This window comes from Dryobates pubescens, chromosome 41 (genome assembly GCF_014839835.1).
Source record: "Dryobates pubescens isolate bDryPub1 chromosome 41, bDryPub1.pri, whole genome shotgun sequence".
NCBI classification, from domain to species: domain Eukaryota; kingdom Metazoa; phylum Chordata; class Aves; order Piciformes; family Picidae; genus Dryobates; species Dryobates pubescens.
Window position 1 is genome coordinate 754,758 of NC_071652.1, and position 14,654 is coordinate 769,411.

The 14,654-nt window shown below is 73.2% G+C and overlaps 2 protein-coding genes across 2 annotated transcripts in view; both read right to left on the reverse strand.

The window, feature by feature from the left end:
- Window positions 1-371: 371 nt before the first annotated feature.
- SLC27A3 (solute carrier family 27 member 3) lies at window positions 372-3,744 on the reverse strand. The gene is made up of 10 exons (XM_054177563.1): window positions 3,248-3,744; window positions 2,364-2,573; window positions 2,106-2,264; window positions 1,884-2,008; window positions 1,591-1,785; window positions 1,422-1,512; window positions 1,128-1,326; window positions 896-993; window positions 673-803; window positions 372-587 (listed from the first exon to the last, which is right to left on the reverse strand). The coding sequence occupies exons 1-10, from the start codon at window positions 3,729-3,731 to the stop codon at window positions 411-413; spliced, it is 1,869 nt and encodes a 622-aa protein (XP_054033538.1). The 5' UTR covers window positions 3,732-3,744; the 3' UTR covers window positions 372-410.
- A 1,114-nt stretch (window positions 3,745-4,858) lies between these two features.
- INTS3 (integrator complex subunit 3) overlaps window positions 4,859-14,654 on the reverse strand; it is a 41,264-nt gene continuing 31,468 nt past the window's right edge. The window contains exons 23-30 of the mRNA XM_054177511.1: window positions 12,865-12,940; window positions 10,675-10,788; window positions 8,560-8,608; window positions 7,507-7,674; window positions 5,637-5,737; window positions 5,332-5,404; window positions 5,099-5,255; window positions 4,859-4,972 (exon numbers count right to left, since the gene is read on the reverse strand). Coding sequence (XP_054033486.1) covers window positions 4,895-4,972; window positions 5,099-5,255; window positions 5,332-5,404; window positions 5,637-5,737; window positions 7,507-7,674; window positions 8,560-8,608; window positions 10,675-10,788; window positions 12,865-12,940 — 816 coding nt within the window. The 3' untranslated portion in view covers window positions 4,859-4,894. The remainder of the gene's footprint in view (window positions 4,973-5,098; window positions 5,256-5,331; window positions 5,405-5,636; window positions 5,738-7,506; window positions 7,675-8,559; window positions 8,609-10,674; window positions 10,789-12,864; window positions 12,941-14,654) is intronic.

Below are 14,654 nucleotides of genomic sequence, written 5' to 3' on the forward strand. Positions count from 1 at the left end.
GCAGGATGGACATGGGGCTGGGGATGGACATGGAGCTGGGATGGACATGGGGCTGGGAGGATGGACGTGGGGCTGGGGATGGACATGGGGCTGGGGATGAACGTGGGGCTGTCAGGATGGACATGAGGCTGTCAGGATGGATGTGGGGCTGGCAGGATGGATGTGGAGATGGGGATGGACATGGGGCTGGCAGGATGGATGTGGAAATGGGGATGGACATGGGGCTGGCAGGATGGGCGTGGGGCTGGGGCTGGATGTGGGGCTGGCAGGTGGATGGGGACCGGCAGGACGGACACCAAGGGACCCGGGGGGGGCACCGCTGCTGGTGGGCTGGACGCGGGTCGCTGTGGGGCACCTAGCGCCAGGACCCCCCCGGCCTAGGGGTGCCCGGGGCCGGGCACTGGGCGCGTCTAAATGCGGAAGCTGCCGTCCAGGACCCCCTGCAGCAGCGCGGGGCCCAGGGGCACGTAGGCTCTGGCGGCCTCGTCCAGCAGGAAGAGAGGGTCAGGGACGCGAGCAGGGTCAAAGCCCTCCTGCGCCAGCCGCACCTTCTGCTGCTTGAACGTCTCCGTCATCGCCAGGCGCTCCTGGGAGCGGGCGAGGTGAGTCGGGGACCTCCCTGGTCGCCCCCCACGTCCCCTGTGTGCCCCCCGCCCCAGCCCAGCCCGGTACCTGCAGGCGGAGGAAGCGGGGCCGGGCGTAGGGCGGCAGCAGCTGCTCCAGGTGCCGGTAGAGCGCGGAGCCGTCCAGCCGCCAGCCGGGGCGCAGCACCACGGCCGCCATCCCGGCACGGCCCTCGTGGCCTGCAGCAGGGGCAAGAGCTCGTGGGGGGCACCCCAGGGCTAGGGGGGCAAGGGCAGCACGGCCGGGGGGTGGGCGGGGGGGACGCCAGTACCTGGCACGGTGACACCATAGACGGTGGCTTCCTGCAGCGACTCGTGGGCCACCAAGACTTCGGACACCTCTGTGGTGGCCACGTTCTCACCTTTCCACCTGGGAGGGGACGTCAGGGATCAGCAGGACCGGGCTGAGCGCCCCCCCCAGCCCCACTCCGAGGCCACGTCATGGACGGGGCCGCAGTGCCCCACGGAGAGGAGCAGGCCCCGGCGGGTGCGGGCCCCTGGCACCTGTAGGTGTCCCCAGTGCGGTCCCGGAAGCGCACGAACTGGGCCGCATCCTGCTCCATCAGGTCCCCGGTGCTGAAGTAGGTATCGCCCTCGGCGAAGACTCCGCGCAGCAGCTTCTGCTCCGACAGCTCCCGGCTGCCAGCGTAGCCCAGGAAGGGGGTCCGGGAGGTCACCGGGGCGATCAGCAGCCCCGTCTCGCCTGCAAGGAGGGGGGATGCATGGTGAGGGGCACCCATGGGGAGCCCCCCCACCCCGGTGCCACCCCCCCCCCAACCCACCCCCCCCGCGACTCACCGGCCCGCACGCGGATGCAGCGCCCGGCCGCGTCCCGCACCGGGGCTCCCTCGGTGACATCGTAGCGAACGATCTCGAAGGGCGAGAAGAGCTGCGGGCAGCGGCGGGGGGACGTCAGCAGCCCGGCGCCGGGGGGGACACCGCGGCGCTCCCCCAGCCCCCTCCTCACCTTGTAGATGAAGCTGCTGCGCCCCACGGCCCCCGGGGTCCCGGTGTAGTTGAAGAGGGTGACGTTGCCCTCGGTCATGCCGTAGGTCTCCACGATGCGGACGGCGCCGAAGCGCTGCAGGAAGCTCCTCCAGACGTCGGGGCGCAGGCCGCTGCCCACCGCCAGCCGCAGGCTGTGGTCTCGCTCCCCAGGGCACTACGGGGGGCGGCGGGGGCACAGGGTCAGGCTCGGGGGGGACATTTCCCCGGCCCTGGACCCTTCCCCGCCTCATCCAGGCCGCCCCTCGGCCGGACCTGGGGCTGGTTGACGAGGTAGCGGCAGAGCTCTCCGATGTACTGGAAGACGGTGACGCCCTCGGCGCGGCAGTCAGCCCAGAACTGGCTGGCCGAGAACTTCTCCTTCAGCACACAAGTGGCCCCTGCGCAGAGCCAGGGCGGGGGGCGGGGGGAGGACATCAGCCCACCACCCCCCCGAAGCGTCACGGGGCCCGCGCCGGGGACCCCAGCCCTGCTCACCGATGCCGATGCAGCCAACGATGCCCAGGAGGGATCCGGCCATGTGGTAGAGAGGCAGCGCCAGGTACACCACGTCCCGGCCCGACGCTCCCACCAGCTCGTAGAAGCTCAGGCACATGATGGACTTGAGGTGGGAGACGCGGGCGGCTTTGGGGAGACCTGGAAGGGGAAACCGGCGTCGGGTTCCTCCCCCTCCCCGCCCCGCCCATGCTCACCCAGGGCACCCAGCCCCTGGGCACCCAGCCCCTGGGCACCCACCGGTGGTGCCAGAGGTGAAGATGTAGAGGCAGGTATCGTTCATGTCCTTGGGCTGCCAGACGTCCTCAGGCTCCAGCTCCTCGGAGGCTGCGTCCAGCAGTTTCTGAAGGGCCACCACGCCAGGGGGGTAGGGCCCCGAGCCCAGCACCCACACCACGATGCCATCCTCCCGCAGGCTGGGCAGGATGGGCTCCACCGATGCAAAGAGGTCTGGGATGGGGGAAGACAAAGCTGGCGTGGGGGCAGGTCCTAGGGCACAGCCTGCGGTTCCTCCCCCCAGCCCAGCCCAAGGTGAGGGAGAGGATGGAGGACCAAGCAGGGTCACTCAGATGGAGCCAGTTCGGGGGGACCAAAACATGGCACAACTGGAGGGACTCACGGAGACACCCACATTCCCCACACTGCACCCGAGCTGAACCACGCTGGACCCCCTGCCGCGCTGTCCAGAGCCTTCAGTCTCTGGCTGACACTGCAGGAGACCCCCAGCACTGCCGGAGCCACCCCTGTGCCCCAGAGCCTGTCTCCGATGGGGGCCCCTAAACCATCCCGGAGCCCACAGAGCCCATCCTGGCCCTCGTACCCAGGGCCAGGCACCTCCCCGCTGCCCCCGGTACTACTACCCTTTCCCAAGCCCCGGGCCCACCCCATCCCCATCCCCATCCCCATCCCCATCCCCATCCCCAGGAGCATTTACTGCCCACGGTACCCCGGGTACCACCACCCCAATCCCAGTACTTCCCCACCCCCGCCCCCCCGGCTACAACCCCATCCCCCCAGCTCCTCCCCAAGCCCCGGCTCCCAGCCCCATTCCCGATCCCGATCCCTCCCAGCCCCTCCCCATTCCCCGATCCCTTCCCATCCCCCGGTTCCCGCCCGGTTCTCACCGTCGGCCACCAGCAGCCCCCGTGCCCCGCAGGCCCGCAGGCAGTGCCGGAGCGCGGCGGGCGGCAGCGCCGTGCCCAGGAAGGCAGGACGGGCTCCGAGCGCCGCCAGCCCCAGCCAGCCCCAGACGAACCGCGGCTCGTTCCCCACCAGCAGCCCCACGGTGACACCGGGGCCCAGCTCCCCGCTCCCCGCCAGGGGCCACCCCCGCAGCGCGTTGACCACCCGGGCCACGCTCCGCGCCCCGCTCCCGTACGGCTCCGCTCTCCCCCGCGCCCGCAGGAACGGCCGCGCCGGTGCCTCCCGAGCCGCCCGCAGGAACCGAGCGGCCAAGGAGCGGCACCCCCCGGCCGCCGCCGCCACCGCCCGCCGCCGGCACCGGGCGGCCCGGAGCACGAAAGCCAAATCGTCCCAAAGGTGAGGCCGGAGCAGCCTCTGCAGCAGCGCCAGAGCCGCCAGCGCCGCCAGCGCCGCCGCCAGCGCCATCGCGGGGACCGGGACCGGGGTGGGGGTGCCACGGACACGCCCCCGGCGCGGGGCACAGGACCCGCCCCGCCCCGCCCCTCCCCCGCCTCCCAGTGCCGGCCCCGCGGCACCGTCCCAGCCCCCCCAGCTCACCCCCAGCCTGTCCCACTCGGCCCAGACCCCGCACCCCAGGCCCGCGTCGCCCACCCCCCGCGGAGTCCCTCCTCGTCACGTCCCTATTGTCGCCACCACGACCCCCACCGAGCCCACCCCAGCCCTGTCCCGCTGTCCCCCCCCCCCGCCTCCAGCACCGTCCCCTTCACCACGGTCCCCCCCAACCCTGTCCCCCCCCACCCTGTCCCTACCCCACTCCCCCCAGACCCCTCGCCCGTTCCCAGCCCTGTTCTCGTCCCCCCTTGCTGTGGCCCCCAGCCCTGCCCAGCCTTGTCCCAGATTCCTTCCCGTTCCAGCTAGGGGCTGGGCGGCCGGGGGGGGGTGGGGGACACACGACACACACCTGGCACTGCCACGGCCTCGGGGCAGCCCCACGCCACGGCAGGCTCCGTGGGGCAGGACGTGGGGGCCGCTGCTGGCCCCGGGGAGCTCCCGGAGCACAAGGAGATGAATTTCAGCACAGAGCAGAGGGAGCTGTGCTGCTGCTTGGCCCCTGGAGCCGCCCTGGGGAGGGAGGGGAAGGTCACAGCAGCCTCCACTCCCGTGGGGGCCAAGCTCCGGCCCGAGCAGACTCCATCAACCCCAAGCCGGTGGCCGCTGGTGCGCGCCCCCCACCCCCCCCCAGCGAAGGACACGAGTGGCCTTGGGCCCCCCCCCACCTGAGCCTCACTCGGTCTGCACTGTTTATTTACATTTCTCGTATGAAAATAAGGGACCTGTGAGATTCCGACCCCCCCCCAGGCCCACCTCCCCTCCTGGGGGTGCTGCCCCTCCCGCCCCGGGGGTGGGCAGGGGCCGGCGCCAGGTCCTGGGCGTGCGCAGGGCTCACTCTCTGCTCCCCCCTCAGGCGTCGATTAAAAAACAAGGAGCTAAAAAGTCCAGCGGGGAGGGGGCTGGGGGGAGCCCGGAGTCCGCTGCAGGATCCTGGGGGGAGGGGGGGAGGGGTCCTGTCCTCCTCTCCTCCTCCCGACGCTGGCTGCCGCGGCGGGGGGCCGAGGGGCGGCGGAGCCTCAGTCGCTGTCCGAGCCCACGGCGGAGGAACCTTTCCTTTTCCGCTTGGCCGGCTTGGGCTTGGTGTCCTCTTCCTCCTGGGCCACAAAAGGGGATAGGGGGGTGGGGGAGGGCGCTGCGGGCAGGGGGCGTCCCCCAACCTCGCCTGCTCCTCCCCCCCCGAGGCGGGGCGGGGGGGGCTGCCGTCGGGGGGAGGCTCTTACCGAGGCGCTGCTGGACGCCGACTCCTCCTCGTTGTTGGGGGGCTGGGCGGCGCTCTTGCGGCTGCGGGGGCTGGCCAGGGCGGCTTTCCGGCGGCTCTTGGGGGGCTTGCTGGAGGAGTCTTCATATTCCTCGGCCAGGGAGAAGAGGTCGCTGAACCTGGAAGGAAGCAGGAGGTGGTTGGGGGGGTGGGCAGCGAGCTGCCTCCCCGGGCCCGGGGCGGGGCCGCACTCACTTCATCTTGTGAGCTTCGTCGCAGCTGGCCTGGACGTGCTGCAGCGCCTGCAGGATCGGCGTCTGGCTGAAGACTGCCGGGGGGGGGAGCAGCAGCAGAGTCAGAGCCCCGGGGTGGGGGGCACAGCAGGCAGGGCACCACCTCCCCTCCCCACCCCCCACGCAGGGGGTGCTGCAAGGGGCTCCCGGTACCCCCCCCCCCCCCCCCGAGCTTCCCAGTGCCCATGGAGGGGTTGGGGGGCCCAGGCCGGGTGGGTGGGGGCTGGGGGGGCACTGGGGGGGCACGGGGGGGGCACTGGTACCTACAGTTCTGCTTGGTGTTGGTGAGGTTGAGGCGGAGGCTGTCCAGGTGCTCCAGGATCTGCTCCAGGGTGAGCTGTGCCAGCTTGCTGCTGGAGCTGCGCAGGCTGGGGGAGGGGGGATAGGAGCAGCACCCATGAGCCTGCAGCCTGCTCCCCACCCCCCAGCTGGACACCCCCCACAAGCTGGGTTTGGGTCATGGCCCCCCCCCCAGGGATGGGGCACTGCCACTCATGGTGCCCCCCAGCAGCCAGAGCCGGGGCTCCTCTTCCCCCCGGCACCCACAGGGTGTCCTGAGGCTGTTCTGCTCCACAGAGGGGATTAGGGGATCAATCCTGCACTGAGTGCCCTGTGCTGAGCCTCAGGAGCGTGGTGCCACCCCCCCTGGGTGCTGCCATAACCCCCCTAGCTGGCTGCCCCTTAATGACCTGGGATTAGAGTGGCACAGGCCTGGGTCCTGAGCAGAGTGCCAGGGAGCTGCCCCCCGGGGCTGGGGGGAGGCCCTTCGGCACCTGGGAGGGTGCAGAGCTGCCCAGCAGCCTCACTGGGGAGGCAGGGGAGGGCACCCCGGGGGGGGCTGAGGCACTGCTGGCAGCGGGCACTGCCCCAGGGCACGGGGGATGGAGAAGCTGTGCCAGGCACCGGGGCAGGAGGCAGCTCCGTGCCACGGGGCCGGCGCTGGCAGCTGCTGCTCTGCCAGCCCAGGCCGCTAGAGGTCCTCCCTGCGCCGGCAAAGGGCCTGGCAGAGCCTCCCCCTCCCCCTCCTCCTCTTCCTCCTCCTCCTCCTCCTCCTCCCCCTCCCCTCCCCCCCCCAGGCCAGCCCCCAGCAGCGCTGCTGTGCCCCAGCACAGAGCTGTGCCCGGGGCAGAAGCTGCCTCAGAGCCCAGGGCTGGACCCCAGAGTCCGGCTGGAGGCTGGCACCGGGCACCGGGCACCTGGCACCGGGCAATGGGCACCGGGCAGCGGGCACCTGGCACCGGGCACCTGGCACCGGGCAGCGGGCACCTGGCACCGGGCAGCGGGCACCTGGCAGCGGGCACCGGGCAGCGGGCACCGGGCACCGGGCACCTGGCACCGGGCAGGCCACAGCTCGGAGCCTGGGGCCAGGCTGGGGCCAAGGAGGACACCGAGAGGCTGCAGCAGGGCCAGGGAGGGGCAAAGCAGCGGCAGGGCGGGGGCGGGGCGGGGCAGGGCGGGGGCGGGGCGGGGCAGGGCGGGGCAGGCAAAGGCCTCCGCATGGGAAGGTCCTGCAGGTCCTGCCCCTGTGGGGCAGGGGGGGGCAGAGGAGCCCTGGGTGGGTACAGGGGGGGCACCTCTGGTGCTTGGGGTGGGAGGGTACAGGGGTGGGCACACAGGGGGGGCACGGGGTGGGCACAGGGGGCACACAGGGTGGGCACAGGGTGGGCACACGGGCACACAGGGTGGCACGGGGGGCACAGAGGGGCAGAGGGGGCACACAGAGGGGGCACAGGGGGCGCACAGAGGGGGCACAGGGGGCGCACAGGGTGGCACAGGGGGGGCACACCTCTGTCTCTTGCGGGGCAGGCTGTTGATCAGCAGGGACTGTCTGTAGGGGGGCAGGGGGCACACAGAGGGGGCACAGAGAGGGGCACAGGGGGCACACAGAGGGGGCACACAGAGGGGGCACACAGAGGGGGCACAGGGGGCGCACAGAGGGGGCACAGGGGGCGCACAGGGTGGCACAGGGGGGGCACACCTCTGTCTCTTGCGGGGCAGGCTGTTGTTCTTGATCAGCAGGGACTGTCTGTAGCGGGGCAGGGGGCACACAGAGGGGGCACAGAGAGGGGCACAGGGGGCACACAGGGTGGCACAGGGGGCACACAGGGTGGCACAGGGGGGCACAGGGGGGGCACACCTCTGTCTCTTGCGGGGCAGGCTGTTGTTCTTGATCAGCAGGGACTTGATGTGCTCGGCCAGGAGGTCGTCGTGCTTGAGGCCCCAGTGCCGCAGGACGCTGGTGGTGAACTGGTCCCCGGGGTGGCAGGGGCGGCTCAGCACCATCTTCACCATCTCCTCGCTGGGCCTGGGGGCGGGGCGGGGCAGGGCGTGGCTGGGGCGGGGCACAGCCGCTGCCGCCCCGCCCCGAGGGGGAGGCCGCGGCGGCGCCCGGAGGGAGCTGGCGCAGGGGAGCCCTGGCACGGCTGGGAGGGGGAGCAGGCTGCCACCTGGCACCCCCTGGCACCCCCTGAAGGGTTGGCTGCCAGGCTGAGGGGCTGAGGGGCAGCGTTGGGTGCTGGGGGCCAGCTGCCAGCAGGCTCCTTGCCCGGCGGTGCCCGGCGGTGCCAGCTGCTGCCTCCCTGCCCTGGGCAAAGGGCTCCTGGCCCCGGCCCCCCCCCCCCCCCCAGGGCTCTGTGCTGCCAGGGGCTGGAGCTGGGAGCAGAGTAAGGAGCCTCATGTGCTGCAGCCCAGCGGGCACAGCTCGATGCCAAGGCAGTGCCCACTGGAGGCTGGGCACAGCTCCAGGCAGGGCAAGGCGAAGGAAGCTCTCCCAGAGCCCTCCAGTGCCAGCATGGGAGGGTGGGAAGTGACCTCCTGCACCCTCCCTCCCCCCCCAACCCCTGCCCCAGCAGCTTGCCCAGGGGGCACAGTGCCCAGGGGGGGCACAGTGCCCAGGGGGGGCACAGTGCCCAGGGGGGGCACAGTGCCCAGGGGGGGCACAGTGCCCAGGGGGGGCGTTGGGAGCTCTCCACAACCTCCCTGGGCTCAGCCTGCTGCAGGCCTCCAGCAGCCTCCCCCCCCCCAAACAACTTTCCCCCTCCTGGCCTCCACTCTGTGCCCCTTGGCCTGGGCACCCCTGAGCAGATGCCAGCCTCTTGCTGGGCACTGCTCAGATGCCCTCTGGGGCTGCTCTCCTCCAGGCTCAGCCTTTTGCCCCCCCCCCACCCTGAGGCCCCCCCCTGGCACTTACTTCTCTCTCCTGAGGTGCAGCAGCAGACAGGACAAGGCCTCAGGGTGGTCTGCAAAGGGAGGGAGAGGGTGAGCAGGGCAGCTCAGGGCACCCCCAGGCCCGGTGCCCACCCCCCAGGCCCGGTGCCCACCCCCTCCAGGCCCAGTGCCCCCCACCCCCCAGGCCCGGTGCCCCCCACCCCCCAGGCCCGGTGCCCACCCCCTCCAGGCCCGGTGCCCACCCCCCCCAGGCCCGGTGCCCACCCCCCCCAGGCCCGGTGCCCACCCCCCCCACGCCCGGTGTCCCCCCCCCCCCAGGCCCGGGGCCCACCCCCCCCGGCCCGGTGCCCAGCCCCCCTCCAGGCCCGGTGCCCACCCTCCAGGCCCGGTGCCCACACCCCCCAGGCCCGGTGCCCACACCCCCCCGGCCCGGTGCCCCCCCCAGGCCCAGTGCCCACCCCCCCCAGGCCCGGTGCCCGCCCCCCCCCCAGGCCCGGTGCCCCCTCCAGGCCCGGTGCCCACCCCCCCCCAGGCCCGGTGCCCCCTCCAGGCCCGGTGCCCACCCTCCAGGCCCCGTGCCCACCCCCCCAGGCCCGGTGCCCACCCCCCAGGGCCGGTGCCCACCCCCCCAGGCCCGGTGCCCACCCCTCCAGGCCCGGTGCCCACCCCTCCAGACCCGGTGCCCACCCCCCTCAGGCCCGGTGCCCACCCCTCCAGGCCCGGTGCCCAGCCCCCCCAGGGCCGGTGCCCACCCCCCCAGGGCCGGTGCCCGCACCCTCCAGGGCCGGTGCCCGCCCCCCCCCAGGGCCGGTGCCCGCCCCCCCCAGGCCCGGTGCCCGCCCCCTCCAGGCCCGGTGCCCACACCCCCCAGGCCCGGTGCCCATCCCCCTCCAGGCCTGGTGCCCCCCCCCCCCCCCCCCCCTCCAGGCCCGGTGCCCAGCCCCCCTCCAGGCCCGGTGCCCACCCCCCCAGGCCCGGTGCCCACCCCCCCAGGCCCGGTGCCCCCTCCAGGCCCGGTGCCCACCCCCCCAGGCCCGGTGCCCACCCCCCCAGGCCCGGTGCCCCCTCCAGGCCCGGTGCCCACCCCTCCAGGCCCAGTGCCCCCCCCCCCCAGGCCCGGTGCCCACCCCCCCCCGGCCCGGTGCCCACCCCTCCAGGCCCGGTGCCCACCCCCAGGCCCGGTGCCCCCCACAGGCCCAGTGCCCACACCCCCCAGGCCCGGTGCCCAGCCCCCCAGGGCCGGTGCCCACCCCACAGGCCCGGTGCCCACCCCCCCCCAGGCCCGGTGCCCATACCCCCCCAGGCCCGGTGTCCACCCCCCAGGCCCGGTGCCCACCCCCCCCGGCCCGGTGCCCACCCCTCCAGGCCCGGTGCCCAGCCCCCCAGGGCCGGTGCCCACCCCACAGGCCCGGTGCCCACCCCCCCCCAGGCCCGGTGCCCATACCCCCCCCAGGCCCGGTGCCCACCCCCCTCCAGGCCCGGTGTCCACCCCCCAGGCCCGGTGCCCACCCCCCCAGGCCCGGTGCCCACCCCTCCAGGCCCGGTGCCCACCCCCCAGGCCCGGTGCCCACCCCCCCCAGGCCCGGTGCCCACCCCCCCCCGGCCCGGTGCCCACCCCCCAGGGCCAGTGCCCACCCCCCCCAGGCCCGGTGCCCACCCCTCCAGGCCCGGTGCCCACCCCCCAGGCCCGGTGCCCACCCCTCCAGGCCCGGTGCCCACACCCCCCCCGGGCCCGGTGCCCACCCCCCCCCGGGCCCGGGGCCCACCCCCCCCCGGGCCCGGTGTCCACCCCCCAGGCCCGGTGCCCACCCCCCGCAGGCCCGGTGCCCACCCCCCCCAGGCCCGGTGCCCACACCCCCCAGGCCCGGTGCCCACCCCCAGGCCCGGTGCCCACCCCTCCCGGCCCGGTGCCCACCCCCTAGGCCCGGTGTCCACCCCCCAGGGCCGGTGCCCACACCCCCCAGGCCCGGTGCCCACCCCCCAGGCCCGGTGCCCCCCACAGGCCCAGTGCCCACCCCTCCAGGCCCGGTGCCCACCCCCTCAGGCCCGGTGCCCACACCCCCCAGGCCCGGTGCCCACACCCCCCAGGCCCGGTGCCCAGCCCCCAGGCCCGGTGCCCACCCCAGGGGCTGCCCACCTTTGTACTTGAGGTGCTGCAGGATGGGGATGATGGTCTCCAGGGGGATGCTGTGTGCCAGGAACAGCTGCCAGGTGCAGTACTGCTCAAAGGTCTCCCAGTCCAGGCTCTGGACTGTGGGGGGAGGGCAGAGGAGGGTGAGGGGCAGCTGGCCCTGGGCACCTCCTGCCCCCACACTCTGCCCCCCACAGCAGGGCGCTGGGGCAGGGCACAGTGCCCCACTGGGCTCCAGAGGCTGTTGCCAGGGCAGCTGCCTGAGCTTGCAGCCCCTGTGCCAAGGGCTGGGCCTGGCAGGGGAGCTGGCAGGGGGGCACTGGGGGCTGGCTCTGCCAGCTGAGGCACAGGTGGCAGAGCTGCAAGGTCACTCCAGCAGCTGCTCAGAGCAAAGGCAGTTCATGAGGGGCTTCAGCTCCCTGCCTGCAGGGCTGGATCAGGGGAGCTGGGGGCTGCTTCCCCCTCCCCCCCAGCCCCCCAAACCCACCTGGAGCCAGGGGGCTGTGGGCACAGCAGAGGAACTGGGCACCTGGGGTGGGCTCTGCCTGGGGCCAGGGGATAGGAGGAGAGGAAATGGCCTCCAGCTGTGCCAGGGAGAGGTTCAGGCTGCCCATGAGGAACCACTTCTGCCCTCCCAAGTGTGCTCAGGGCCTGGCCCAGGCTTGCCCAGGGGAGTGGTGGAGTCCCCAGCCCTGGAGGTGTTTGCCCATGGCACCTGGGGCCCTGGTTTGGTGCCCATGGTGGTGCTGGGTGACCTGGGAGGGCTTCTCCATGACTCTCTCTCCCTCCCCTCTTCCCCTGTGCCCAGGCAGGACCTGCAGAGCCCTGGGGCAGCCTTTGCCTGGCACTGCAGCCCAAAGCTCATCAGGGCACCCAGCTGCATCACCCTGCTCAGCCCAAGCCTCTTAGGGCTGCTGAGCCTTTAAGCAGCAGCAGCAGCAACACCAGGAGCAGCCTCAGCCCCAGCCCCTGGCAGGGCTCCAGCCCAGGAGTCCCTCTCAGAAGCTCCTGGGAGCTGCCAGCCTCTGCCAGGCTCTTCCTCCAGCACTGTGCCCACGCCTGGCACTGCCCAGGCTGGCACAGGCCACGGCCCTCCAGCTCAGAGAGGGGCATGGAGGCCTTGGGCTGATGGTGGTTGGCCTTGGCTGACCTGGAGAGGCCCTTCCCAGCCAGGCTGAGGGGACCCTGGCACAGGCTGCCCAGAGGCCCTTCCCAGCCAGGCTGGGGGTGAGCCTGGCACAGGCTGCCCAGAGGCCCTTCCCAGCCAGGCTGAGGGGGACCCTGGCACAGGCTGCCCAGAGGCCCTTCCTAGCCAGGCTGAGGGGACCCTGGCACAGGCTGCCCAGAGGCCCTTCCCAGCCAGGCTGGGGTGAGCCTGGCACAGGCTGCCCAGAGGCCCTTCCCAGCCAGGCTGGGGGTGAGCCTGGCACAGGCTGCCCAGAGGCCCTTCCCAGCCAGGCTGGGGGTGAGCCTGGCACAGGCTGCCCAGAGGCCCTTCCCAGCCAGGCTGGGGGTGAGCCTGGCACAGGCTGCCCAGAGGCCCTTCCCAGCCAGGCTGAGGGTGACCCTGGCACAGGCTGCCCAGAGGCCCTTCCCAGCCAGGCTGAGGGTGACCCTGGCACAGGCTGCCCAGAGGCCCTTCCCAGCCAGGCTGAGGGTGAGCCTGGCACAGGCTGCCCAGAGGCCCTTCCCAGCCAGGCTGGGGGGGACCCTGGCACAGGCTGCCCAGAGGCCCTTCCCAGCCAGGCTGGGGGTGAGCCTGGCACAGGCTGCCCAGAGGCCCTTCCCAGCCAGGCTGGGGGTGAGCCTGGCACAGGCTGCCCAGAGGCCCTTCCCAGCCAGGCTGGGGGTGAGCCTGGCACAGGCTGCCCAGAGGCCCTTCCCAGCCAGGCTGGGGGTGAGCCTGGCACAGGCTGCCCAGAGGCCCTTCCTAGCCAGGCTGGGGGTGAGCCTGGCACAGGCTGCCCAGAGGCCCTTCCCAGCCAGGCTGGGGGTGAGCCTGGCACAGGCTGCCCGGGGGGAGGGCTGTGGATGCCCTGCAGCCTTCTCCCTTCCCAGGGATCTGGGGTCTGATTTGGGGGGGAGGGGGTCTCTCTCTTCAGCAGAGGGGGTGGGCAAGGGCAGGGAAGGGCTGGAGGAGGGCCCAGGAGCCTCTCTCTGCCTCTCCACCTCCAGCCTGCCCCTGCTGCTACTCACTCAGGATGTTGAGCACCGAGTCCTTGCGGAACATCACCAGGTTGCCCATCACCACGTGGCACATCAGCTCCTGCAGCTGGGGGGGCACAGAAGGTGGCATGAAGGGGGGTGGCTGGGGGTGCCCTGGCCCTGCACAAGCCTCTCCTGACCTGGGGGGGAGCAGCAGGGAAGCTTCTGCCTCCCCGGGGCTGCAGGAGGCTCCTCCAGCAGAGCCGGGCGGAGGAGCCGCGGGGAGAGGCGGCAGGAAGCCGCTGGAGGTTGAGGGCTTCCCACCCCAGCAGCCAGGGCAAGGGCCACCCAGGCTGGGCAGCAGATGCCCCACAGGCTGGGTGGGGATTGCCCCTGGGGTCTGCTCTTCTCTGTGCCCCCCAGCTGCACGAAGCAGCCTGCTGGGCTGAGCATCCCAGAGCTCCGCTGGCAGCCCTGCGACGTCCCTGGAGGGCAGCACAGGAGCTGGCACTGCCCAGGCACAGAGGGCTGCCTGCACTGCCTCAGCCCTGGCAGAGGTGGGGGCAGGGAGCAGCATTCCCTGGCCCTGGGGGCTCGGCTCCAGAGCAGCTTTTGGCTCCCACCTCCCTTCCCTGCCTGCTCCTGAGCCCCCTGGGGGCAGCGGCGCAGGGCGCTGGCTGCAGGCTCTGCCCCACGGCTCCACCGCGGGGTGGGCACGGGGGGGGAGGGGCAGGCAAAGCAGAGCACGGGGGGGGAAAGAGCTGAAGAATGCCAGGAAGGAACGAGGGGACTGGAGGAGGGAGGGAGAGGAAACGCCGCGGGGCTCAGCCGGGAACAGCAACCGCGGGGCAGAGCCCGGCGGCAGCAGGGCCCCGGGGCCGGGGTGGGGGGAGGGGGGCTCAGGGCATCAGCCACGGCTCAGAGCTCTCCTGCAGCCACCCTGCAGCTCGGCCCTGCCAAGCCAAGCTGGCTGGCAAGGAGTCCAGGCCCCTGGAGCAGCTGGGAAAGAAAAGCAACTGGCCAGGAATGGAGCAGGGAGAGGGCGAGCCCCAGGGTTAGCCCCCAGGCAGCAGAGACCCTCAGCCCCCCCAGGCAGCAGAGACCCTCAGCCCCCCCAGGCAGCACAGACCCTCAGCCCCCCCAGGCAGCAGAGACCCTCAGCCCCCCCAGGCAGCACAGACCCTCAGCCCCCAGGCAGCACAGACCCTCAGCCCCCCAGACCCTCAGCCCCCAGGCAGCACAGACCCTCAGCCCCCCCAGGCAGCAGAGACCCTCAGCCCCCCCAGGCAGCAGAGACCCTCAGCCCCCCCAGGCAGCACAGACCCTCAGCCCCTCCAGGCAGCACAGACCCTCAGCCCCCCAGGCAGCACAGACCCTCAGCCCCCCCAGGCAGCACAGACCCTCAGCCCCCAGGCAGCAGAGACCCTCAGCCCCCCAGGCAGCAGAGACCCTCAGCCCCCCCAGGCAGCACAGACCCTCAGCCCCCCCAGGCAGCACAGACCCTCAGCCCCCCAGGCAGCACAGACCCTCAGCCCCCCCAGGCAGCACAGACCCTCAGCCCCCCAGGCAGCACAGACCCTCAGCCCCCCAGGCAGCACAGACCCCCAGGCAGCACAGACCCTCAGCCCCCAGGCAGCAGAGACCCTCAGCCCCCCCAGGCAGCAGAGACCCTCAGCCCCCCCAGGCAGCACAGACCCTCAGCCCCCCCAGGCAGCACAGACCCTCAGCCCCAGGCAGCACAGACCCTCAGCCCCCCAGACCCTCAGCCCCCCAGGCAGCACAGACCCTCAGCCCCAGGCAGCACAGACCCTCAGCCCCCCAGACCCTCAGCCCCCCCAGGC

Coding starts and splice junctions, on each gene's coding strand:
- SLC27A3 (XM_054177563.1), bottom strand. CDS start 3,731: ATGGCGCTGGCGGCGGCGCTGGCGGCGCTGGCGGCTCTGGCGCTGCTG. Junction 2,009..2,105: donor CGTTGGCTGCATCGGCATCG/GTGAGCAGGGCT, acceptor GGCTCTGCGCAG/GGGCCACTTGTGTGCTGAAG. Junction 588..672: donor CCCGCTTCCTCCGCCTGCAG/GTACCGGGCTGG, acceptor GCCCGCTCCCAG/GAGCGCCTGGCGATGACGGA.